Source organism: Oreochromis aureus, linkage group 11 (genome assembly GCF_013358895.1).
Source record: "Oreochromis aureus strain Israel breed Guangdong linkage group 11, ZZ_aureus, whole genome shotgun sequence".
NCBI lineage: Eukaryota > Metazoa > Chordata > Actinopteri > Cichliformes > Cichlidae > Oreochromis > Oreochromis aureus.
In genome coordinates this window covers 21,985,924-22,010,470 of record NC_052952.1, presented here as the reverse complement: position 1 = coordinate 22,010,470, position 24,547 = coordinate 21,985,924, and the positions used below count along the sequence as shown (strand labels likewise).

Here is a 24,547-nt window from a genome sequence, read left to right as displayed (position 1 = left end):
TTGTATTTCTTGTAGCTGAATGTCTAATAGTTAAATGCAGAAGGGTGATATATTCCTGTACCTTTAATCTAAACTCTACATTAGGCACTGACCTCACACCGTCACCTCATTTTTACTCCCCGTCCTGATCCCCTGACTGCCTCCTCCCCCGCCCCCTCCAGACCCCCCACCGCCCCCTCCGGGAATGAAATGTAGTTGCTCAATTGTGTTCTGCCGTTTCGCTGCGAAAGCCATCCTCCGGGCGCTGTGGCCCCCTAGTGTTCCCGTTCCCATGACTACTCCGGCTCCGGGCCCCTCCCCGGCCCAGCCCATGCCCCCGCTCATGTGCCCCGTCATAGGCGTGGTCCTCTCCTGCTCCCGTCCGGACGTGGGATGAGAGTTCATCTTGATCATGTGGTGCCGGTCGAGGGAAGGCGTTGCACAGACGTTCTGCTGGGACTGGGCCTTCTGCTGGCGAGGCAGGGTGGGGACGATCCCGCTTCCCGTGTGGGCGTACGGATCTACAACACCCATCCCACCGACGCCCATCCTTTCCTCCAAATGGTCTGGGGACATGAGCAGCCGTTCCTGTCTCTCCTGCCTGTCCTGCCTGTCCTGCCTGTCCTGGGTCTTCCTGGTGAGCGTCTGCGTGTTGGAGTTCTTATTGGAGGCAGCCATGGCTTTGTAGTACTGGTGTTGCTGGTTCTTGGAGAGCCGGGACAGGGTCCCGGTGTTTCCAGGGACGTCACCCATGTTGAGCAGCTGGTCGGTGGACTTAACTTTTCTCGGAGGTTTGGAGAGAGTGTCGTAGTTGGGGTTGTGCTGGGGCTCTGGGGGATCCAGAGGGTAAGGATTGGGAGTGGGTGAAGCAGGCATGCCAGAAGGTGGCGGTGGGATCCAGGGCCGAGCCGCATGTCTAGGGAGGGTCCCTCGCCCACTGAGGGTGTAGTCTCCACCCCAGTGGAGATGGTGCTGAGACGACTGCAGGGCCGGCTGGGCTGTGTGAGGCCGGCGCTTGGTGGTGCAGTACCCAGATGAGTACTCGTCAAGACCTTTCTCTGCAAGCCAAACAAAAGTTCTCTGAATTGTTTATCACCACAGTAAATAGCATGAGCACATAATGATGCATCGTGCATTTCACGGCACCCGTGTCAAGAGTGTCGCTCTGCTTCGGCACTTACAAAACAGCTGCAGAAAAAGCAGCATAAGGGGAGCGCAGCTTAGACGGAACATGTCTCATTCCTGGAAAAGCGCGATACTCACCGAGCCGTTTGAGTGAGGAGTATCTGTTGAGCTCAGGCTTGGTGGCACTCTCGTACGAGGGCGGCAGCTGGGCCAGGTTGTGCAGGGAGTGGTGGAAGGAAGGCTGCGATTTGGTGTTGTTGTGCTTACTGGAGAGCAGGGTGCCTCCAGCTGCCAGCTGAGCATTGTTCATCCGAGGTGTGCGTTCTGCAGAGACCAAAGGGAGAAGACGACGGTGTGTTAAATGAGATTTGCTCCTCTGGATATAGCGCGATGCACATAGCAGAGTGTGAATCTTCTAACATTCACTGAAAGCGACAGATTTGAACTCGCTTTCAGCACTAACACAAGCAACCAAAAATATGATAATCATTATTATTGTTGAAATGAATGAGTCTACTTTTGAGCTCCAAACGAAGCTGAATGAAGTAAATGAAGCATCCAAGTGATTACATGCAATTTACATGGGAGCCCGGCTTTCATCAGCTGCCTTACCGATAGTTGCAGTGTGCTTGGGACTGGAGCCTGATGAGTGGATGAAATTGTGTTGCAAATTGCCCACTGTAAATGAAAAGAACATGAAGTAATCAGCTCACAAAATGGATGTCAGGCAGTTGAGCGGTGTCTTCAACTAAAAGGAATAAGGAAACTTTACGTACGTATCTACCTAAATCAATTCATTTTCACATGATCACATAAGCACCCATCTCCACATTCTTGTGCAATTAACTACTTTAATAATGAAGTGGAGAATTAGAGACACAGAGGACCCCAAAATTATCATTTATAGATGACCATGGCCCTCGCAGAGAAATTAGCGAGGTTAAAGATTCATTTTTTAGCACATCACCACTGAAAATTCTTAATTTATTCTCTCTCATAAACAGCGGCAAAGATATCTTGATGGAGGAACACAGAAAAAAAAAAGCTGCATCCATTTACAGACGTGACGAGCACAAAGTGCCTCTGCATAAAGAGAGGATGCTGTTACAAAAGTGCACCTCTGATTGTGCTATTCACTAACGCTCTACGAGCCCTAGACTCTCACATCTGTTGTCTTTGCTGGGCAGCCCGGGGGCGTAGAGATTTTTCGGCGGTCTCCCCAGTGTCCCCTGGCCGTCTCCTACAGCCAGAGCCACGCTGTTGTTTCTCTCATCCTGCTGGACTGGGCTCGACTGGTGCCGCAACATGTCCACCAGGGCTCTAAAGATGCCATAAAAAAAGCAATACAGGAAACATGAGATAAAAATGGCAACAGGGTATGGGCACTAAATTCTTCCCCCCATGAATGCTGTTTTTGGATTGCAAATAAGCAAAATATCAGCCATCTATGTGAGGATGAAGGCTTAAATATAAATAAATGTGAACGTTAATCTTGTGGTCGGACAGGTTTGCACCGTCTTTCATAATCACCAGTTAACTGTGTGGATAAATTTAAGTACAATGATGAATAAATATGGAAAATGTGAAACCAAAATAACACGCAGGGCTTCCCTGAGGAGATCAACCAACACTTCGTTTTGGTCTACAACTGTCATCTTCCATGACTGATGCAACTAGTAAAAGCACCAAAAGGCCCATCTTTATTGCCAAGACGACGGCCCATATATGAGATAAGAAAGCCAAGAGGAAATCAAAACAGCCATGATTTCCGCAGCAGTCACTCGATGAAGATCAAATATGTTTCAGCTGATGACTAATAACATTTTTCTGGGCCCAGAATGATGAATGTAGGCCATTTATGGAGTCCTGAAAACCTAATTTCATTACAATATTCATACATCAAAATGAAGTACTGAATTCAGCAATGAGGTGTGATGAAATTTAAAACAAAAAACAAAAAACGTGTAAGCCTCACCTGGGCATGTTCAGGTCCCTTTGGTTGGCTTCCTGTTGCACCTTGTTGAAGACCACCTTGATGCCTACTGCGACAGCCACCATAAACACAACCACGCCACCGATGACAAAGCCCGTGTTGTGGCTCTGCTGCTTCAGTGGATCAAAGTCTGGGTCAGAACCTGAGTCATCTGGTGTAATCATGGGCTCCGTCTGTGGCTTGGCCCAGTCTGGAGAGTCGTAGTTTTTACAGTTGTCCTGGTCCAGTTGGCGACTTCGGTCTGGACAGCAGAAGCGGTAGTGGCAGGTTCCGCAGCAATAGATGAATGTGTCCTTGGAACAGTTGAAAGCGCTGTCAAAGTGTCCCATTACGTCGTAATATCCTCTGCATCCGTCCACCCATACATCCATTACAGGTGCCACCTGGGCTGCACCTAGGGGAGGTGCGAGGGCCTCTGCTGAAGTTACATTCTTGGGGAACATTACCTGGGGCAGGGGTCTCGGAGGAGTCTCTAGAACTTCCTCTGCGGTTTCTGGGAGTGTCTCCGGAGTTTTTGTCCTTCCTTGGAGAGCAGCTGGCCTGAGGTTGGCCTGGATGGCGAGGAGCATGAGCGAGGAGCTGGAACCAGTGTCGGGCTCCTCCGTGAACGGTCTCCCTGAGCGGTCTAGGTGCTGAGGAGGTGGGGACGGAGAGGCCTCCACGACGGTAGCAAGAGGGGCAGTGAGGAGGGAGAGGAGGGAGACAGCGAGGACTCGGAGATTGGTGGTGGGCGGCATTTTTACATGACTAAGACATCTATTTTCTTTTATTGAGTCAATGCAGTTGCAACGGTGTATCCGCTTCTGCAGTTTAACCCACTAAAATGGCATGTGATGCATTCAGCATGTACTGGGTACTGGAGTTTCATTCAGTAATGCTGGCTGATGAAATCGCAAATCTGATTTTTTGTGTTGTTCGTATTTATAAGGTGTTATAATAATAAAAAAGGTCGGGAACAATAAAAATGAAAAAAACAGTACAAACAGTATCAAAATGTTTTTGTAAGTTTCAATAATTGGTGATAATGGTATTAAAATGTTTTTAATTTCCTGTTAGAAGGGAGCTCTGAAAGTGTAATGACTTCATCTCTTGCCCTCTAAAATCCCCTCTCGATTCGAGAACACTCAAATGGATGCGGTTTAGTAAAAAGCACAGATTGAAAACAACAATCTTCATGCTTTTAGTCTTTAATGCCTCATCCTACATGTCCTACTGAACAAAAGAACAAACATCTCATTTACTACCAGGGGTGAAATTACGCTTTGCAACCACAAAGTTAGGAGCAAGTATTTTTAATAGAATATGGCATTCCTGTACATTCCTGCGCTGATGGCACTTAAAGAATAGACTATGGCCAGTTTTTTGTTAAATGTAAACAAGTTTATCTGTTCTCTTCATTCCTTTTACAGTCCGGCACTACGTACATTCAGAAATGGCACTTGTTTAACCTGTAAGCAAATCCTTTCTGGGGGGGGAAGAAAATAGGAAAAAGATATTAAATCTATTTTGTTTTTATATATTCGGCACTTTTTGCCATAGTAAACAATCAAATGGAAATAAATGACTGCACCACTGATAAATACTGTCCATTAGTGTGGCCTAGTTTCTATAGAGTACCGCATTATCTCCACGTTAGCCTGTTCTCGGCACCCATCACATCTATAGATACACTGTGTACTTTATCTCAGTCTTTTCTATGGCTGGATTATTGTGCTCAGTACTCGCCTGGCACGGACCGTTACTGTGACTGGGCTGTGGGTGATAATGAGAATGGCTCTGGTTAAGTGCTAGAAGACCGCAAGCACTGAAAATTGGGAGTAATCATAAAGCAAAGAAACGACTCCCAGCCTGTGAAATACATTGCAAAAATGAGGCAAATGTCATGATTTTAAGTGCTCTGCCTTCAGCTTGTAGGCACAAAATGTTGCCCGTGTCACTCAACTGTGTCGCTAATTAGATATGAAGTGAATGGCACATTGCTTCTCCGTGTGACATGTCTCTCTAAGTAAAATTATTCCTGATTTGTCTCCGATGTTGAAAGAATATCACTTTTGTGGAGAAATATGTAAATGTGTGAAGTTATTGTGTTGGAGGTGTTGGCAATAATAGACAGAGGCAGATCTGTCTCCCACAGAAATTATAATTATATGTAATTATCAAAATGTCCCTATCTGTAGCAGAGAATGTAGGCACAGATGGGGGAGACAGAATGCTGAAATCACCGAGGGCTCCACTTGTTTCAGTTACATGCTCCTCTAACCTTCTGAGGAGAGTTCAGTGGAGGAAAAATGAGAAACACGAAGCACAGCAGCTCTCCCACTGACTAATGTTCCAAAAGAGTTCTCCGGGTGATTTTTTTTTCCCTTCTTGTCGTTTCTAAGTGTTCTGCTTGATTTCCACAACTGTCTTCGGGTTTACGTACGGACAAATCTGGAAAAGCGTTGGCCGAATGTCCACTGCAATACAAACGAGAGACATTAGATTAGAAAGCAGCTCTGCAACCTCTTCTCCACACTTACTGACCCTTTTTGTGAGTGTGTGTGATCATTTTGGGTACACACACGCACACCACAGTTATTTTTATTAAATGCATCGTGGAAAGCTGCAAGTGTGTGTGCGTGTGTTTTAGTGTGCCTGTTTGGTTGCAGGAGGAACACTCTCCTGAAAAGCCAATGATAGAGAACGGGAGCAGAGGGATAAATGCAGGGTAGGGATTTAAATGAGCAAAGAGATTGTGGCGAGCGGGAAGAGCCAGAGGTATAGATGCAGAGACGACCATGAGTGGGAGGGCGGTGTGTGGGTGGCACAGAATCAAGTACATTTCTCCCAGCACTTACCAATACAACACATCACACAAACAGCACCACCAAACAGATCTGCAAACACAGTCCATGCCACACGCAAGAGGAGAAGAGAAGTGCTAATCAGGACTGCAAATCAACCGCTGTTGGAAGAGTAAGAGGGAAAGAATGTGAAACAGCAAAGAAACCCTTTACTGTGCGAGTGTGTACATGCGTGCATGTGAGAGGATAAAGCCGGCATTCTGTAAACCCCCTCGTAGTCGGTCTCTGCCTCTCTCCTTTATTCCTCTTGCTCCCCTCCTTTTCCTCTTTCTCCCTCTTTCTGCCTTTCTCTCTTTCTCAGATTCTGTGCGTGGGTTGAGGCAGCTAACTCTCTCAGAATAGCACTGCAGCTCTGTCTGTGTGTGAGTGAAAGAGGCAGTGAAAGAGAAGGGAGGTAGAATCCAATCTACACCCATTAGCCAAACCAGATTTCAAAGTCACATCTGCACGTCTCCTTCTCAACACGATGACACCTGATGCCTCGCACCGTCATCCGCCAACGCTGCCCAACTCTCCCGTCACCGTAATGTCTGTGCTCTGCTCTTAATCTTTCCACTTCATGAGGATTTTCTGACCAAATCCTTAAACCGCTCCTGCTAAACGTGCATATGCAGATGCCCAACATTGACATTTTCACCCTGAATGTATTTAAACTACAGAAGACTGATCCATTGCAACCCCCCCTGCTATTATTCATAAATCTGGTCCTCTAGATGTCTGTATAGTGTGGCGCTGAAGCAATGCAGCAGAGAGGGAGGGAGAGAGGAAGAACTGTACCAAAGGGGTGAAAGGCACACATTCACATGTGTGAAGATGCAGCCCTGACTTGCATGGCCACAGGAGGGAGGACAACCCAATCACTTACAACTCCAAATTCCTAGATTTGCGAGTGTGTCAAAGCAAACGAACCTTGGGGCCTCTCTCACTGCAGGAGCTGTGCAAACGGCTGGGCATGCAATCATTTCAACAGGTGTTTGCTGAAAAAATTCAAACAAAATGGCCCCTTTTTTTCCCTTCTTCTTTTTTTCCTCTAGACGTGCTGTTGCAAAACGCGCTGTGGTGTGAAACCTTTAGGGGGAGGGGGAAGAAATCGCGCAAACAAGTCGTGCGTTGCGTGTGCGCAAAAAGACGTCTAATTGCAGCGAAAGCCGCGCGGAGCAGCGGCTGCTTTTGGTCTCACCGGCGAATATATGCTGCGCAATTACTTTGCATCAGACCAACCGATGTGGACACAGACTCCTCAGACTATACTACATCCTTCATTGTGTTAATAAGTTGCAACTTGCAACGAACAAGCATGCGGGTTATGGACATGACTTGCATCTATCAGTAGGCTAAGAGTGCGTGGGTGTATCCGTGCCGGTGTGTGTGTAGTCCGGCTGGATGAGTCGGTGTGTGCGTGTGATATCAGTGTTCTTAATACCAATATGGTTATAATGTCGCAGTTTGCTGCCACTTGTCGATTAAAGTGATTAAGAGGTGGGGGGGAAAAAAAGAGGTGTTCGCGGAATAAAGCCCGCAGATGTTTGTGTGGCGCAGATTTCATTCAAATGTTTTTGTTTGACAGCCTCCAGGTCAGCGGATGCGTCTAAACTGATGCCAAACTCAATTTTCATGCACGCACAAACACACAGAGGACTTATCAATCAGCTTTGATTGCAATTCCGTAATTGGCGTTGCATTAATAAAAGGTGCATAATGTCGTGCCTTACCTGTGCGCTGCTGTGGGGGGTTTGATGCTGAAGAGGAGCGCTGGAAGAGCCTGCGCACTGTATCTCCGCGGTTTCTCAGATGGCAGCCTGTTATTGTAGCAGAAGATGGTGAACTGTTGCTGGATGTGCCACTTGTTTTAATTGCCCGTGTGTTTTAGAAGTGCAGCAAATCTCGATCGGTCTTGTTGTGTCTCCATCAGGCTATTGATAATCCATCATGACGGCGGAAAGACGAAGGGGGGGAAACGCGAGCGGGAGAGGAGGGGAGAGAGAGAGTCGGTGAACAACGAGATGTTCTGAGATTTTCTGATACATGTGACAAAGCACTTCATCTACACACTACGTCGGAAATTTCCGCCTGGTGTACGGCACAAGTTAGCCTGCAGAGTAACTATCCCGGACAGCACGCAAAGTAGCCGGATTCGCATGTCAGGTGCGCAAAAATGTGAAGCTTTTCACCAACAAAATATCCGCCAGGCTCACTTTCTCCATCTAGAAACTGACTGAGACTGGTTCAGTTAATCGTTTCCACGCGATAGCCTATAGGTTACACCGCCTAAACTGCGACTGGCCTCACTGAGGTCCACCAGTGGGGGAGCGCTGTGATTGGCCGGTCAGACAGGCGCTGATGAGACTCCGCGCTCCGCTCGGCGCTGATGGTCAATAGGCCCATTCAACTGGTGGTGTTCATCTTTACTCTCCTCCATTTAATTTCCATCTTTAGTTGAGTGCCCTTGAAGGCCTGCATACGTTTTACTGGCTCTGATAAAAATTAATAAATAAACATAAACGAAAAAAAAAGTGTCGACCAGGGATTTGGCTGCTGTTCTTTCCGAAGAAGTAAAAAATAACGAATTGGAAAAAAATGTATAAAAGCCCCCCCCCGAAAAAAAGGGAAGAAAACTTGCAAAATTTAAAGCAGCCGGTAAAGTGAGGGGAAGATCCAAAGTGTGTGTTTGTGTACGTGTGTGTGCGAGAAAGAGAGAGAGAGAAAAGAGAGACACAGACATGGTTGCCACAGCAACTGTGTCATTATGTTGGTGGCAATTATGAAAGCGATGAAAACGGGGAAGGGGAGAGGATTGGCGCAAAAGCCTTAACACTGAAGCGTGAACGAAACTGTCAATTAGACTCAAACCTACACTGACAAGTCTTGATTTCTGTGAGTGTAGGACGAGCCGGGCAGGTGGAAATCCAGAGAAGAAAAAAGAGGATAGTTGGATGAGAGGTAACGGTAGGTTTGTAAGAGATCAAGTTGGCTCGTGTTTGCGCCGTCTTACAAACCTCGTGATCCTCTGAGATCAACACCACGCATGAATGAAACCGGGTTTAGGATCGATCCCCCGACGACTGTCCTCCCAATAAACGCAATCACTGATTGCACATCAGGCCTACAGGATGAGTCACGCACTTATGTGACAGAAACACCAGCATGCATTCATATTACACCTGCCCCAGACTACATCTCTCTCACACACGTCAAAATCTTCAGTGAAACTGTGTTTATGATTAATAGCACGGTGTGGGTTTTCACCGTTTGGAGGTTTATACCAGGTGTTGAAGGAGGCAAGCACTTCCAAAATGGGTCTTGCGGAAGGTGTAAAGGGTTATACGGAGCCCCAGGTGTCTAAGAAGGGTCTGATAATTACCTGCATGGCAGGCTGCTATTTCTACACAGGTGGGTGGGCTGCTGCATGTTGGCAGCAGAGGCCAGTGGAGCTCTTCATTAGATGGCCCAGTGACGCTCTACCGGGTGCACTCCACCGGGTGCACTCCAGCTCACTGGTTTGCTGGGGTGGATGCAATTACTCGTTTTCCTCATATTAGTTATTCCATCACTGCAGAGCAGGAGACCACTATAAACAAAATGAAGCGCTAATACACGTCACTGGAAAAGCCTCATTTGCATTTGTTCTTAGCATTAATTTCAACATTGCTTGACAGAAGAGGACCAAAGAAAAAACGCAAACAGGAGTCGATTTTCCATTTCACTTCTGGTATTTCAACATTTTATTAATTTAAATAATTTAAAATGGACACAAGATATCCAGCCAGACAGTGTGCACAGTAACAGGAGTTTCAGAGGCATCTTTTCCATCCAAATTAAAACAGCGCTTCAGTGTGTTTCCTTGGGAAATGTAGGCCCCGCATGCATTTAAGAACGGAAAGAAAATCTGCCCGAGAAACCCTGCAGTTGCCACGGATGGAGGGGCAAGTTGGTTCAAACTAGGCACTTGTCATCTCTGGTACCCACACGGCTGGTCAGCGTGCGGTGCATCTGAGAGGACATGCTGCTTTTGTGAGGAGGCAGGGGTAGTTGAAGCGAGTCACACCACAGTATGCCTAAATACAGAGAACAGTTGAGGTGGCATGCGCATGCCATCTACCCTGTTCCCTTACAGCCACTGAGCTACATCTTCACACACAACCACAAGACAGCTGAATATGGACGTGTCGATTAAAAACAGCTTTTGAAAATACTGGTCAGTGAAACAGTTTTAAAAAGTCAGAAAAAACAAAACAAAAAACAGCAGACTTCCTTTACTTGAAACAATCCATACCTTTACACCTTTACCTAAATTGGATCACAAAACGAAAAATACAATTTGGACGTTGCATAATTTTAGGGCCTTCTTCCATCATTTCCTTTGAGCTGAATTTAAAAACCTGACTTTAAGGTAGCATCGTGGTTCAGACTCGACAATGAGTCAGGCTGTGCAGTACACAGTACCATCACAGCTGCTTTTACCAAGAAACGCTTTAAAAAATGGCTGCTATTAAGTCTGAGACGACAGGAGCTATATCCCATTAATGGACAGACATCAGAGGCCGTGGTTTGCACAGTGAATCGCATTAAGTGTCATTCATTCACAGTAGGCCAAAGGAAAAGCACAACTGATGGCATGATGGTTTTTCGTTTTTTAGACTGAAAGTGTATTCTTTCATTTCAGAAAAGCAACAATTTGTCACTGTCTTCAGGTATGGGAAGAATTAAACCCGTGACACCAACAGGACGAGACAGAGTGATGGAAAGACAAAGAATAAGGTATAAGTACAAAGTGGGAAGTCTGGATTTTCAGGGTATAAAGAGTCAAAGGGAACAAAAACATCATCAGTATACTTCAATATTTAAATTTACTCTCCCACATTCAAACAAACACAGGCACACACGCACACACCCACTGAGAATTTCTATGGAGGTATTAAAGTCGCCTCAACGCACGCTTTTTATCTGCTTTCTTCTTCCCTGCTACGTTATTAGTGCTACTATTACTGTTGCTATTGCTGGTGGTGGTGCTGGCTCCGTTGGCTCCATTACCCAGAGCTGCCGGCACAGACGCCGCACTGGGTCCCGCTCTCTTCATCGGGTCACCTGCATGCTTCTTTGGCTGAGGGCCGTCATTAGGATCCTGAGGTGCCCCAGAAGTGCCGCCCATGGCGTGGATCTCCGTGAGCAGGCGGGCCCGGGACTCGTACTCGGCATAGTCCTCTAACAGCAAGCGGCCGGCCTCTTCGTTCAGAGCTGATTCTGGGTTCGGATGGATTAGAAGACACTTGATTGTCTGTATGAAAAGTGAAGGAAAGAGATGTGAAATTAGTGGCCCCAACACAAGTGATACTGAAACAAACACACAGATCATCCTTCTTACCAATAAGACATGTTTGAGGCCGAGTTCTGCCTTCCAGTCCCTCTTCAGCACGTTGACACAGATCTCTCCCTTATGACCCACGTTGGGGTGAAAAATCTTGGTCAGGAAATACCCTTTGGGTGGAACCGCAGGGAAGTCCTTCCCGAGGACCAGACGCATTCGGAAAATGCCACCAGCAAATGGAGTTCCCTCTGTTGAAGTATAAAGAATTCATCACATGAACATTATGTCCTGACTCTGCCAAACTTCATCCAGAAAAAGAGGGTCACAGAGCTGCAACAGTCCTCTGACAACACACACTCAGCGCATCCAAGTCAGTCAGTCACCGAGCACATTAACGATCATTTCAAAACTGTCACATCACAGCAAATATTTCAAAGCTGAAGAAATACCACCTGACACCTTTCCTTGACACCTAGTCTTGGTTTTAAAAAAATAAAAGGTTCCAGAATGAAAACTGTGCCAGCGTCAAAGATTTAATCTTACCATCTGTTGGACCGGTTTCTTAAAACAAGGAGATTTTTTTAGGGAACGGGAGGTTTGTGTACAAAAATCATCTAATATTATCCTTTTATCAGTGGTAACAAAGTGAAATAAACACAATATTCTTTAGCGAGAGAGGAGTAAGGAAATTTAGAAAAAAAATTCTGGCCACAAGGCCATTTCAAATTCTTGTCGCTTGCTCTTAAGTCAGTTTCCTGCATTTAACTTCTAGCAGTTTCCAATGAAATAACCTGATATTTCTTGTTTGACCATCATCACCATCTGTCTGTGTACGCTTCAGCTTTTAACCCGTTATCGTTTCAACCAGGTATGCCGAGTAACAACGACATAAATTTGACGTTATGAAACACACTGTACTGCCGCTTTAACATAATGAATTACCTGATCTGAAATCAGATATAAATACTAAATGTCAGTGCCCAATAAATGAAACTGATGCAGCGACGGGCCTCTGTGGAGGAGTAGAAAATGTGGACAAGTGTCTGGCTCTTCAAGGCCTACTTAAAAATAACGTCTGAAGCAATGAGTGCATAGTGGCAAGATATCATGATAGTTCAAGTGGCTTATGTGTCTCACATGACATTAACAACACCCACAAAATCCATAATTTAAGTGATTACACGACATCATAAATTTTGAAGGATCCACGAATGGGAAATAGAAATGTAAAACAGGCATTGAGGATTTATTATTCTACAAATTAATGGCACAAAAACTAAATTATGTACAGGTAAGTAAAAGATTCCATGAAAGCTGATGGCTTCCATTTAAGCTTCAATAGTTAACCACATAATACCTAAAAATCATGGAGCAGACAGCTGACTCGGCTCAGCAATCACCAGTCATGTTATTACCTTGAGCTGATAATACAAAGTTGGCTATCAATAAGAAACTCTCTGCCTTTAAATATTAGAGTATAAAGCTGTTTTTCTGGATGCTGAGTGGTGAAGTAACTAACACACTTTAAATGCACAGTTCGCTGCAAACATGACGCAGAGCTCAGGTTTTTTCCTGGACACTGGTGACCCTTTGATTAATGACCATAACACACTAGCACAACTGCCTGGCACACAGTGAAGGCGGCGAGTCTCTGTCACCTTACTTAACAGAAATCTGAATTTATTTCTGGACATTTTAAAAAACAAGAATGCATGTAATGTTGAAGTAAATAAAATACAGTCTAAAAAGAAAAGGGGCTAAAATATTTTTGTTAGAAACCTAGAAATTTTTGCATGCAGGAAAAACCCTGAGAGATAATATATTTATGAATACACAAAAAACCCTTGAAAATACAAGCTGCAAGGTGACTAAACTAGGATATTTTATCACTGAATAACTTAGATTTTGAAAATAAATTTCCACATTAGCTATTCGAGGAAAGAAGTAATACAATTAGTATGGTTTCATTAAGTATATTTTACTCGTCAGTCTCTGACAATTTGTCTACTTAATGAAATACGAAATGCTCTGTACTGAACTTTTATGATAAAATATATTTTGAGTCAGGATAAACTTGACAAATCTGATTCAAACTAGAGATCTTAAAGAAACTTTTGAGAGTCTAAAGCCCTAACTTATCAAAAGACCATACAGCAAATACACGTGGTGAGTTTACTCCCAAGAGTTGTGTCGGTCCTGCTCTAAGTGTGAAGTGATGACACCATATCATAATCCTTACCTGGTCCCTCTATTGCTGTGTGAAGCTCTGTTATGTCTTCTTCGCTGGGATAAATCTTAATGCCCTCGGGTGGATCTGCTGCTAAAGCTGAAACTTCTTTGTAGACCAAGCGAAGAACATGAGGTGGCAAATTCTCCACATTGGAGTTCTGGAGAGACATAACAATGGTTTAGCAACAGCGCTGAGAGGAATGATCAATCTGTACTCTCACTAAGAATGAGGAAAAATGAAGGCCCTAACTTCACCTCAGGTACTGTTAAGATAAAGCTTTACATTTAGAGCATGTTAGCCAAAGCAGCTGAAAAAAACTCAACAAATATAGGATCACCAGATTCAGAAAAAAGAAAAGAATATCTTTGTGTAGGACAATGGGATGTGTTACTAATGCTGAGAAGTAGACTTAAACAAATTATGCAGTTTTGACATCAAGAATGTCCAGAAAAAAATGAAGCACATTTTATTACGTTTTTTCCCCCAACTTCCTATAAGCAGAAAAGGGGTCTAAACTTTGTTCTATATTGTTATGTGATAGTTTGTACAATGTACATTTATTTCCCTTTTCTATAGCAACAACTGTCTTACACCATTCAGTGTTACTTCAGCTGACTTGGGGACTTTTTAAAAAAAAAATAGTTTATATTTTCCACATGTTTTGACTTTTTATTTTTAAGCATTCGTTTAATTTCCAGAATGGGTTCGCTCATTTTAGTTTTTCATTTTTAATCTTTGAAAATATTTAGTTGCAGCATTAGACAGTTTATGTTGACAAGCAAACTGGCTAAAGCTAAGGATATTTCCTCTACATTTTGATTTTCACTTTCTTTTGTATTTCAGTCTACTCAAATATTTATTTCACACCTAGTTTTTGGCTTACTGCAAAAACCTTTGTAGGAATGTCTCAGTAGATGTAAACATTTAACAGCCACGTGTTTACTTTCCTAAACTTGGACTAACAAATAAATATGACACTGCCTCAATATGTTGGTCTGTTAGCACACCGGACACCTGTTCTTTAATATACAGCGAGTGTGAGTGAAGTAAATTTAACATTATCAAAATGTTTATTATGTAGGTATCGACTAATTATACACTAAAGCATAATTTTTTTCTATGGCTTTGATGATTTCGTTTCACACATTTTAATAATGTGTCGATCGGCCATATGGCAGATGAAAAATCTATCATCGGCACCACCTGAGACCATCTACATTTTCCTCTGCGGATCTGCTATCATTTTACACACGCTTTTCTATGTAATGCGCGCTTGCTAGTCATTATCTTCCTAATTTTAACACGTATTTACGTAATGAACATGAGCTGGAGCTCCTCTGGGGGAGCTACGGTTTCATCATCGAGCCAGCGGTCCCCGCACCACGTTAAGCATCCTCACAGAAGTCAGAGGAGTTATAACTTGATCGACTTGAAGTATGCTTTAAAGGCACAACAGTAGATAATTAATATCAGTTAAGCAATCGACGGGCAATGTTAACTTTATGTTACCGTTAGCATACCTAGCCTAGCAAATGCCTCGATTAGAGTTCGTGTTAAAGAAGCTTTTGGTTTAGTGGTAATAGTTTCTATTGTGTATGAAGGTACTTATTAATTACACGAATATACATCTGAAGACATTAAATAAACGCATTAACTTTTAACAAATAGACACAACCGCCCATAAAAATCGAAAAATAAAAAAAACTCGACAGCTAAAATCGGTTAGAGCTAGCAGTGTCTCCCATTAGCCGTTAGCTAAGAGGTTGATCTTACCATCTTCAAAAAGGAGCTCTGCTTGGGTGGTGGGTGTCTGGCTGGTGTCAGATATAAAGAACCGTTTCTAATAGAGTCTAGAGGAGTGAAAAACTATATTCGATGAAAACTTAGCCGGCTGGCTGATGATCGCCGTTCTTCTTTTCTTCTCTACGTTGACACAGGAACAAAAATACGATCCTCAGTTGAACCTTAAAGCACGGACCAATGAGTGGCATAGTGGTGTGAAACGTCAGAAGAGACAAACCAATCGAAATGCAGCGATAGAGCTGCGTCACGACAAAAAGCCCTATCAGTCACATAGAGTGAAAAGTACATCTGATACAGGCCAGCGATAGGTCCATTTAAAAAACTCACAAATCTAATCGATACTGAAAGATCAGCATCAGCTACATTGAACACCAAAATTAAGAAACGCCCACTGTTTAAACCAGCCTGCCTAATTTATTCAATAGATAAATACTTAACTTGATAAGCGGGATCACTTTTGTTACGTTGTATGATAGGTTTCCTTTAATGTTGGTTAATTAAGTTAACTCTAATCTAACAATAACTGACTAAAATTACACACACAGTTTTTTTCGTATTCGTGTACGACAGAAACGTGCCTGAGCAATACACCACCAAAAATAACAACACAATTAACATTTATTCACCAGACACTCTTTTAGGTGACCTACACCTTGTTAGTACTGCTCTGGAGCCATTTTTGCCTTCAGAACTGTTTTAAGTCTTCATGACATTCAACAAGGTGCTGGAAACATTCCTCAGAAATTTTGGTTCAGATTGACATGATAGCATCACACAATAGAAGCAGATTTGCTGCACATGGCTGCACATCCATGATGTGAATGTGCCTTTCCACCACAGCCCAAAGGTGCTCTATTAGACTGAGGTAAACTGGCTGTGGAGGCCATTTGAGCACAGTGAACTAATTTTCTTGTTCAAGACTAGGGATGGGTATTGATAAGATTTTCACGATTCCGATTCCATTTTCGATTCTGTTTAACGATTCGATTCTTTATCGATTCTCTTATCGATTCTTTTTAAAAAAGGAGAACACTAAAGTCGAATAGCTTAGAACTTTGTTTTATATCTTCTCTTTGAACAAGATAGAAATTTAGGAGTAACATGGCCTTACAAAACCAACAGTGAGATCTTAAGAGATCCACAGCCTACGGCTCTTCAATGGGGTGTCACAGGGTCCCCAGGAAAAAAAAATTGTTATTGCTACAGAAGAATATTTATTTTATTATTTTACATTTACAAAGTTTAACATAAATTATTCTGTAGCAATTACACAAGAATATCCAGTAATGTCCCTGCCTACAATTAAACACATTCACTTACGGAAAATCGGGGGCATCTGCTGTGGCAAATGGGTGCAAGCCTTTGACCACAAAAGGCTGCTCGGTGACATTCGTCTATCCTGGCCTGAAAGGAGACGCTACCGGTAGACTGCAGCGAGAACTGCCAGCATCTGAGCCAGCCAGACTCTGTCTCTCTCATCATGGTCTCCTAAATGCAGCGCACAGTAATGGCAGGTTTTGTAATAAGGCAGATCGCGCTAACATAATATGCACTGTTAGCTGATTATTTACCTGCCGTATTAACGGGAGAGGACGTGCAAACATTACCGCTGCTGCTGGGTTGAGATTCACGAGTCCGGAGCGGAATTAAAAACATGACATTCATTTAAGGTTATCGCGTGTTTTGTGAGCAAACACTTTTGCATATTCGTAGTGTTTCCTCCCTTAAATTAAATATCTACTTTGCAAGTATTGCAAGTTGCCCTGTTGTCATCTGTTCTCGTAAAGTATAATCAAACTTTTGAGCGTTTGAGCCGCTTAGGCGCCCTGCCAGGTAAATGACGCTCCGCAACGTGGTGATGTCATTCAGGGCGACTGGAATCGATAAGGGAATCGTTTGCAAAAATGGCAAACAATTCCAAGGAATTGAAACAGTGGGAACCGGTTCTCAACAAGAACCGGTTTTCGATACCCATCCCTATTCAAGACACCAGTTTGAGATTATTTGAGGTTTGTGACATGGTGTGTTATCCTGTTGGAAGCAGCCATCAGAAAATATGCACACTGTGGTCATGAGGGGATGGACATAATCACAGGTAGGCTCAGTTGGTACCCAAAATTGGCCAGGAAAATGTCCTCACATTATTACAACACCAGCAGTAACCCTAACCATTGAGACAAGGCAGGATGGATTTGTACTTTCGTGTTTAATGTTTATAGCAGAAAGACTCTGGGCAACATTTTCCCGTATTTGATTGTCCAATCTTTGTGAGCCTGCATTAATTGTAGCCTCAGTTTCCTGTTCTTACCTGGCAGGAGTGGCACCCAATATGATCTTCTGTAACGGTAGCCCTGTAGCTTTAAGAATGTTGTGCTTTCAGAAATGCTCTTCTGCATGCTTTTGTTAGAATAAGTGGTTTATTTGAGTTGCTATTGCTTTCCTATCTGCTCGAAAAAGTCTGGCTGTTGTCCTCTGACCCCTGACATTTGAGCATTTGAGAACTGTCGATCACTAGATATTTTCTCTGTTTTTGGATCTTCTGTAACCCTACAGATGGTTGTGTGGGAAAATCCCAGTAGAGCAGCAGTTTCTGAAATACTCAGACCAGTCTGTCTGACACCACCAATCCATGTTCAATGCCATGTTCAAAGTCACTTAAATCACCCTTCTTCCGCATACTGATGCTCGATCAGACAGGTCATCATGACCAAATCTTGACCTTTTTGCCAAAATTGTCCCACTGTCTATAATCAAGTTTAAAGAAGTGATTCAGTGACTCCAAAACACTGCCATATTTTATGAGATAGATAGATAGATAGATAGATAGATAGATAGATAGATAGATAGATAGATAGATAGATAGATAGATAGATAGATAGATAGATAGATAGATAGATAGATAGATAGATAGATAGATAGATAGATAGATAGATAGATTTAAATATTTAAGCATAACAAGTCACCTTTACAGTAGTAGGAGTTTATGTAAAGTAAGTGTAGGAGTCATTTGGGTTGATACCTTATGTATGCCGCTAAAGGTCACTTTTTGAGTTTTTTGTTGTGGAAATAAAGAATCTAAAGGACAAGATGAGTAAGGCTGGAGTTATTGGACTGTATCAAGTTAAATATATTCATGCATACCAGTGACATCCCTGTCATTGAGTACCTCAGTGGCTTCAAGCGTAGGCTTAGCCTCTACAGTAAGACTAAGCTTAGGATTTTGTCACCCTAACAGTTACAGTAATTAACAAATCTATTAGATTACTTGTCATAAAGTCTGTAAAAAATATTTCAAAAATCTGTTTAAAACTAAAAATTATTTTGTTATTCTATTAGACACACATTAAACAAAATTGATTTTCCTAAACTGGACTTCCATCCAACCATTAAAACTTTTCCTGCACAATTTCAAATAAATACATTTATCTCAATAAAAAATAGACAGATTTAACATTTTTTCTGTAAAAATGTAAATTTGAAAATTTACAGTTTTCACTTTATGGATTTGCTTGCTTCCATTTTAAATTGTTTTAAGTTCTAACTTTCTTTTATAATAGGGAAAATTTTTGTTAAGAGCTAATAATAATTTGCTAATAATTTCAGAATACATACATTTTTCGACTCCTTCCTTTAGGGGTCGCCACATCAGATCATCTGCCTCCATTTCACCCTGCCCCTAACATCCTCCTGTGACACACCAACCCTTTGCATGTCCTCCTTCCCTACATCCATGAATCTTCGTGGTGGACTTCCTTTTTTCCTCCTGCCTGGCAGCTGCACATTCAATATCCTTTGTCCAATACATCCACCATCCTTCCACAGCACATCCCCGAACCATTTGAGCCTTCCCTCTCCAGCTCAGCCTCCTGTCTCTTTGTCAGTGGCACCGTCTCCAAACCAGACATGACAGCAGGTGTCACAACTATCTTGTAAGCCTTTTTTTTTTTACTCTTGCTGTTATCCTTCTGTCACAAATCACCCCCCACACTCATCTCCACCACTGTCTGTTCTTAACCTCTCTTATGTCTTGGATGTGACCCCAGGTATTTAAACTCATCCAACGTTGCAACCTCTGCTCCTTGAAACTTTACCTTTTCACCTCTCTAGTCTAGTTTAGTCATACTTCTACTGACTTTCTTCAGCTCTTCAACCTACTCCTGGTTCTTACTACAAATCACAATGTCGTCTGCAAACATCATTGTGCACTATTTCAGAATAGAATAAGGCAGTCATGTAGAAAGCTCAAGTCTCACCATACAATGCATCAAAGCCTTAGTCAGGCAGGCTTTGAAAACAACATTTCCTACATATTTTCATGTATTTATTTATTTCGTTTATTTCAGTTTGGTGGTTGTACAACTTAATTTCATTTAGTTATCTTTTTCCTAGAATATAGTTGTTGTTGTTGTTTTTTCGAGTCCGGATATGTACTTTTAGTTTTTAGTCGAGGCTTAGCTCACTTCATTAACTTCAGTCAGTATCACCGCAGTCAGCAGTAACCAGGCTCGTCACTAGGGGGCGCTTCAACATCAGCTCAGTGATTAGACGCGGGGAAGAAGTGTGTGTGTGTGTGAGTGACACCATTGGTGAGTTGAAGATGAGTTAATCCTGTCATTATTATTACTTTCCTCTATTCAGCATAATTAAACTGTTAAAGTGGCGGGGTTTCCAGCCCTGCTGTGAAGGACGCATACGGACGACAAAAAACCCCAACACCATCTCAACAACAAAGGCTCAGCTTCCGGTTTCTGGATGTAGCTGTCAGGCTCCACCACCATTTAAACGGGGCATCGCTTTATCAGCAGGTCGGTAGCTTCGTTTAGCTATTGTTGATTAATAATAGTTTATCAGGATGTTTTTCCAAACTGCCAGCAGTCATAAACACAGAGTATACTCAGTTTTTTCAGCTTCTTTTACAGCGAGCAGCCGCTAGCCTGAATGGGCTACAAACTGCTAGCTAGCAGATGTAATATGACCGTTAATTAACGAGACTTCTCGTTTGTCTGTGAAGCTTTAGTATGAGCGAAGGAGAGGTGTTTCATGAGAAGCAACGATTGGAGCTGTGCGCAATTCACGCACTCAACAACGTGCTCCAGGAGCGGGTGTTTACCAAAGAGACAGCCGACGATATCTGCAAAAGGTAGGGCAGCCTCTGGGTGACGTGACGGTGTACGGAAATCTGTACACAAACCAGCGAGAGCATTCAAACGATCCATCTGCTAAACTTGCCAATGATCTGACCAGTTTATAACCCCAACATTCCAGACAATACTTCATAATTTGTTTACACTGTGAATACACTGCTATTTTTCTGCAATGCAGCAGCTGCTTTTATCTTCTAAGGCGTGTGTGAGATGCTGAACATGACTGGTTTTTATGTTGCGCTTCAGTTATGGCAGTGCCGAGCAAGGCTTTTACTGGGAACTCCAAGACTCAAGCAGAAATTACTGAATTCCCTCATTCAGCCATCATGTCTTCCATCTAAAAGTGAAAAATGCCAAACATTTATTCTTACCAAAAGCTTTAATGTGATCAGGAGTGTGTGGGTGTTGTTTTTTTTGCACTCACTGTTAGGAAAATTTAACATTAAGTTTTTGTGGGGAAAGAGCAGTGGTGCTGTCCGTGTAGCAGAAACCATTGTTTTTCAGCGAGGCTGCGCTGTACGTCAGCAGCCATTAGCTTAATTGAACATGAGGCCAGATGAGTCATGATCTCTGTGGCTTTTGACAAACAACATTTATTTGAATGCAGAGCAGCTCAACCCCAACCCCACAAAAACACAGCTTTTTCATATCGCTGTGGTTGTTTGGGGACAACAGTTATGCATTGTGATGATATTTATATGCAAGAAAGTAAAAAAAATCTAAACAGTTTTGTAAAGAAGATGCAGTATAACATTTGTTTTTTTAAAAACTGTATTTCTCTGCCTTTTTTCTCTCATGGCAGGCTGGCTCCACAGTGTGTCGTGAACCCACATCGGTCAGTGTTAGGGACGGGAAACTATGATGTCAACGTCATCATGGCGGCACTACAGAGCCGGGAGTTGGCTGCGGTGTGGTGGGACAAACGCAGGTAAGTGAGTCACACTGAAGTCTGTGAAATGAGAAAGTAATTTTGTGGAGCGGTCCCGCCTCTGTGCTCGTAATGTCGGTGTTAAATTTAAAATTTACTTTTTCATTTACACTGTGTCTCCGGGCTGTTTGTTCTACCTTAGCTTTTTTTAAGCCATACCTATACAGCTGGTTGTTAATAAAAATATCCAATTAGACAATTACATGGAAGCAACTCAGTTCGTTTAGGAATTTAGGCACCAAAACACAGTCAGGATGACCTGCTAAAGTTTAAACTGAGCATCAGAATGGGGAACAAAGATGATTTAAAGTGATTTTAAACGTGGCGTGGTTGCCACCTCCAGGGCAGAACACCATTTCTAAATGTGCAACATATCAAACCTTGAAGCAGATGGGATACAGTATCAGAACACTAGACCGGGGCCCACTCAGGGAACCGAGATTACAACCAACCAACCCAGTGTTAGCAAGGTGTACCTAATAAAGTGGCTGGGACTGTATACTGCAAGGGGATCCAGAATATTGAGATCAGCTCTTAGTGCCAGGCTGTTGTAATAAAAGGAAAAGGGAATCCTTTAGACTATTTTTAGACACAGATGGGTTTTTTTCCCCTTAAAACAACGTATCTTAATTTTAAACCACTTGCGATGTAACCCTAAGGCGTTGTTGGATTACACATAAAAAGCATATTGGCAGTCTTACCAAACCACAGCTACATGTGAAAATGAACTTTGTGCTTTGATAGATTTACGGACTCAGTAAGTGCTTCAGAAGTAGGCTAGCCGGGTCGAGGTCATTCATAATGAAAAATGCCCTGAGAGGCACTGAGCGTAATAACTGGTTAAGTAAGACTATCTCAAAGTGGGTGATTTAGTGCTTTCTTTCTCCCCTCTTTCAAACTGCAGGGAAGTTGAGAACCTCTGTATGTCAAAGGTCCAAGGCTTTATTCTGAATGTCCCATCACGAGTATCTTTGGGGATTGTATCCCTCCCGCTCCGACGGCGGCATTGGCTCGCAGTTCGGCAAGTTAGCGGGCAGTACTACAACCTGGACTCTAAGCTGAAGAGTCCGGTCTGCATCGGCGGAGAAGCAGAGCTACGGTAAGAATTGTGCACGTATACGTCCAGTGTTTCCCAGAGTCTCAGGAGCAGAGATGTAATCTCTGTGTGAGTGATTCTGCTCTGACTTCGATCTAAACTTGGCTTTTGTGTGCTGTTTGAACTCACTGAGTGAGTCATACCATATGACTGGTCACATGGGAGTGGGGGTTACCTCATTGTTTGTTTTGTGTTAGGACACTGTGCTCTATTAACATCCCCACTGTCTTGTGTTCTAATAAACTTCTCTCTCTTCGCTTCTGTTTCAGCACATTTCTCACTGAACAGCTTTCTCAGGACGTGGCAGAGATGCTGCTCGTTGTCCGACGGGAGGTGGAGGAGGACGGCTCGTGGCTGAACGCTGACAGCAAGAAGTGATGCCTTGGGACAGAACATAACTTTGCAAAGCGTGGGGGGAAAAACCCTCCTCTGGGGAAATGACAGACATTTTGAAAGAGAGAAACAAACCCCTTGTTAAAAAAAATATCTTCAGGGAATGCACTAAAATACATTTAATATCTACACAAACACACAAATTCCAAAGAGAAGTAGAGGTGGGCGTTTAATCCTGAAATGAAGAACTGCTTGATTGTAACGGCTTAAAAAAGAAAACCATTGCTCTGGTATGACCCATCTATCTGCAACGTCAACTGTACTCTTGTACTTTTTGTTTTAACTCTTTGAGTTGAAAAGTTGCAGGTTAGAGGCAAATGTGGGCTAGTTTATGGCACTTTTGTTGTGACCTGATTCTGAAATGTTACTGTGTTTTTTGGTAACTGGATAAATTTGATTACTTAAAATGCTATTAGGATGAATTCGCCACTTAGGATACTGTTGTCTTAGATCCAGTTTGTTATGTGCTACGTGTGCTATGGTTATGCCAGAATGTGTTGATTGTGAAGGAGCGCCATCTCTTCCTTCACTTTTGTTATTAACTTTCTATGCACTGCAACGTTTGAGTTGTTTGCACTGTTTGTCTTTGTTAGCACTCATGCAGGCACAGGAGCCTTGAATGCATCGCCTTAAAGAGGCACCGGAAGACTGCACCAGTGTCTTTGCATGTGTTCATCCATTTACTTGACTTCTTGCGTTCTTTTTAGTCTAGTTACACAGTTGTGGTCAGAAGTTTACACGCACTCATCGTGGGCACGAATGTTATGATAATTTGGGGCTTTTAATGAATTCTTTGAACTTTTTTTTTTCCCAGGGTGGAATGATTGTACAGCATACGTCTTTAATGACTTTTAAAAACAAGAATTGGCTGTGCAACTTTGAAACTGGATTTTCTCAAAACCACACAGGGTTAAATATCTGCATACACCCACACTAATATTTGGTTAAATTTCCCCTGGCACGTTGCACCTCAGCCAGACTCTTTTGGAAGCTTCTGCCTGAATCGTTGACCACTCATCTTGGCAGATATGATGGAGTTAATTTAAATCAGGCACAGAGACAGCGTTTAAGCATAGTCCATAACTTTTCAGTAGGTTTTGGGAAGGCCTTTCCATTAATGGATGTAAACCTCTGACCACAGCTGTGTTATAGTTGTGTGGTAAAGTTGTACAAGCCACACAGTAAAGAAGCTCCCTCAGTCCATTTTTCTTCTGTTTATCCAGTTCAAGGTCAGGGCAGTTAGGGTGGTTGGGGGGGCTGGAGCCAATCCCAACTGTCACAGGGTGAGAGGCAGGGTACACCTTGGCCATGTTGCCAGTATGTCACATGGCCAACACAGAGAAACACAACCATTTACACTGACAGTAAATTTGGAGTCAAATAACCCTGTGCATGTTTTTGGACTTTGTGGGGAAGCCACAGGACCCAGGGAGACGATGCGAAGAGTTAGTGAGTGAATCCAGGTTTTGGGTACGGAGCAGTGTTAAGTTCACTAATCTTGAAACATGCAAAAACACTGGACACATGACTGTATGTAGGCGCTACACTTGTTTTGTCTCCCCTAGTGATCTATGCATATCTGAAAGAATATGAGCGCTGTCTCTGATACACACTAGTGAATAACTTACACATAAACTTAAGCTCAGAGGTGAATAATATTTAAATTTATTTATATTAAACATTGACCTTTTGTTTTAAGTACAAGTCT

At 42.9% G+C, this 24,547-nt stretch overlaps 3 protein-coding genes across 3 annotated transcripts; 1 reads left to right on the top strand and 2 right to left on the bottom strand.

The window, feature by feature from the left end:
* Window positions 1-93: 93 nt before the first annotated feature.
* On the bottom strand, window positions 94-9,176 carry LOC116323883 (protein shisa-7). The gene is made up of 7 exons (XM_031744360.2): window positions 8,937-9,176; window positions 7,653-7,853; window positions 3,080-5,553; window positions 2,270-2,424; window positions 1,717-1,782; window positions 1,243-1,428; window positions 94-1,037 (listed from the first exon to the last, which is right to left on the bottom strand). Exons 3-7 carry the CDS (start codon window positions 3,832-3,834, stop codon window positions 94-96), a joined length of 2,106 nt encoding a protein of 701 aa, XP_031600220.1. The 5' UTR covers window positions 3,835-5,553; window positions 7,653-7,853; window positions 8,937-9,176.
* A 455-nt stretch (window positions 9,177-9,631) lies between these two features.
* ube2s (ubiquitin-conjugating enzyme E2S) lies at window positions 9,632-15,463 on the bottom strand. The gene is made up of 4 exons (XM_031744366.2): window positions 15,249-15,463; window positions 13,485-13,632; window positions 11,303-11,493; window positions 9,632-11,215 (listed from the first exon to the last, which is right to left on the bottom strand). The coding sequence occupies exons 1-4, from the start codon at window positions 15,249-15,251 to the stop codon at window positions 10,856-10,858; spliced, it is 702 nt and encodes a 233-aa protein (XP_031600226.1). The 5' UTR covers window positions 15,252-15,463; the 3' UTR covers window positions 9,632-10,855.
* A 4,304-nt stretch (window positions 15,464-19,767) lies between these two features.
* Window positions 19,768-24,543, top strand: josd2 (Josephin domain containing 2). Its single transcript, XM_031744336.2, has 6 exons — window positions 19,768-19,864; window positions 19,951-20,083; window positions 20,290-20,418; window positions 21,225-21,350; window positions 22,255-22,449; window positions 22,716-24,543. The coding sequence occupies exons 3-6, from the start codon at window positions 20,297-20,299 to the stop codon at window positions 22,822-22,824; spliced, it is 552 nt and encodes a 183-aa protein (XP_031600196.1). The 5' UTR covers window positions 19,768-19,864; window positions 19,951-20,083; window positions 20,290-20,296; the 3' UTR covers window positions 22,825-24,543.
* Window positions 24,544-24,547: the final 4 nt, after the last annotated feature.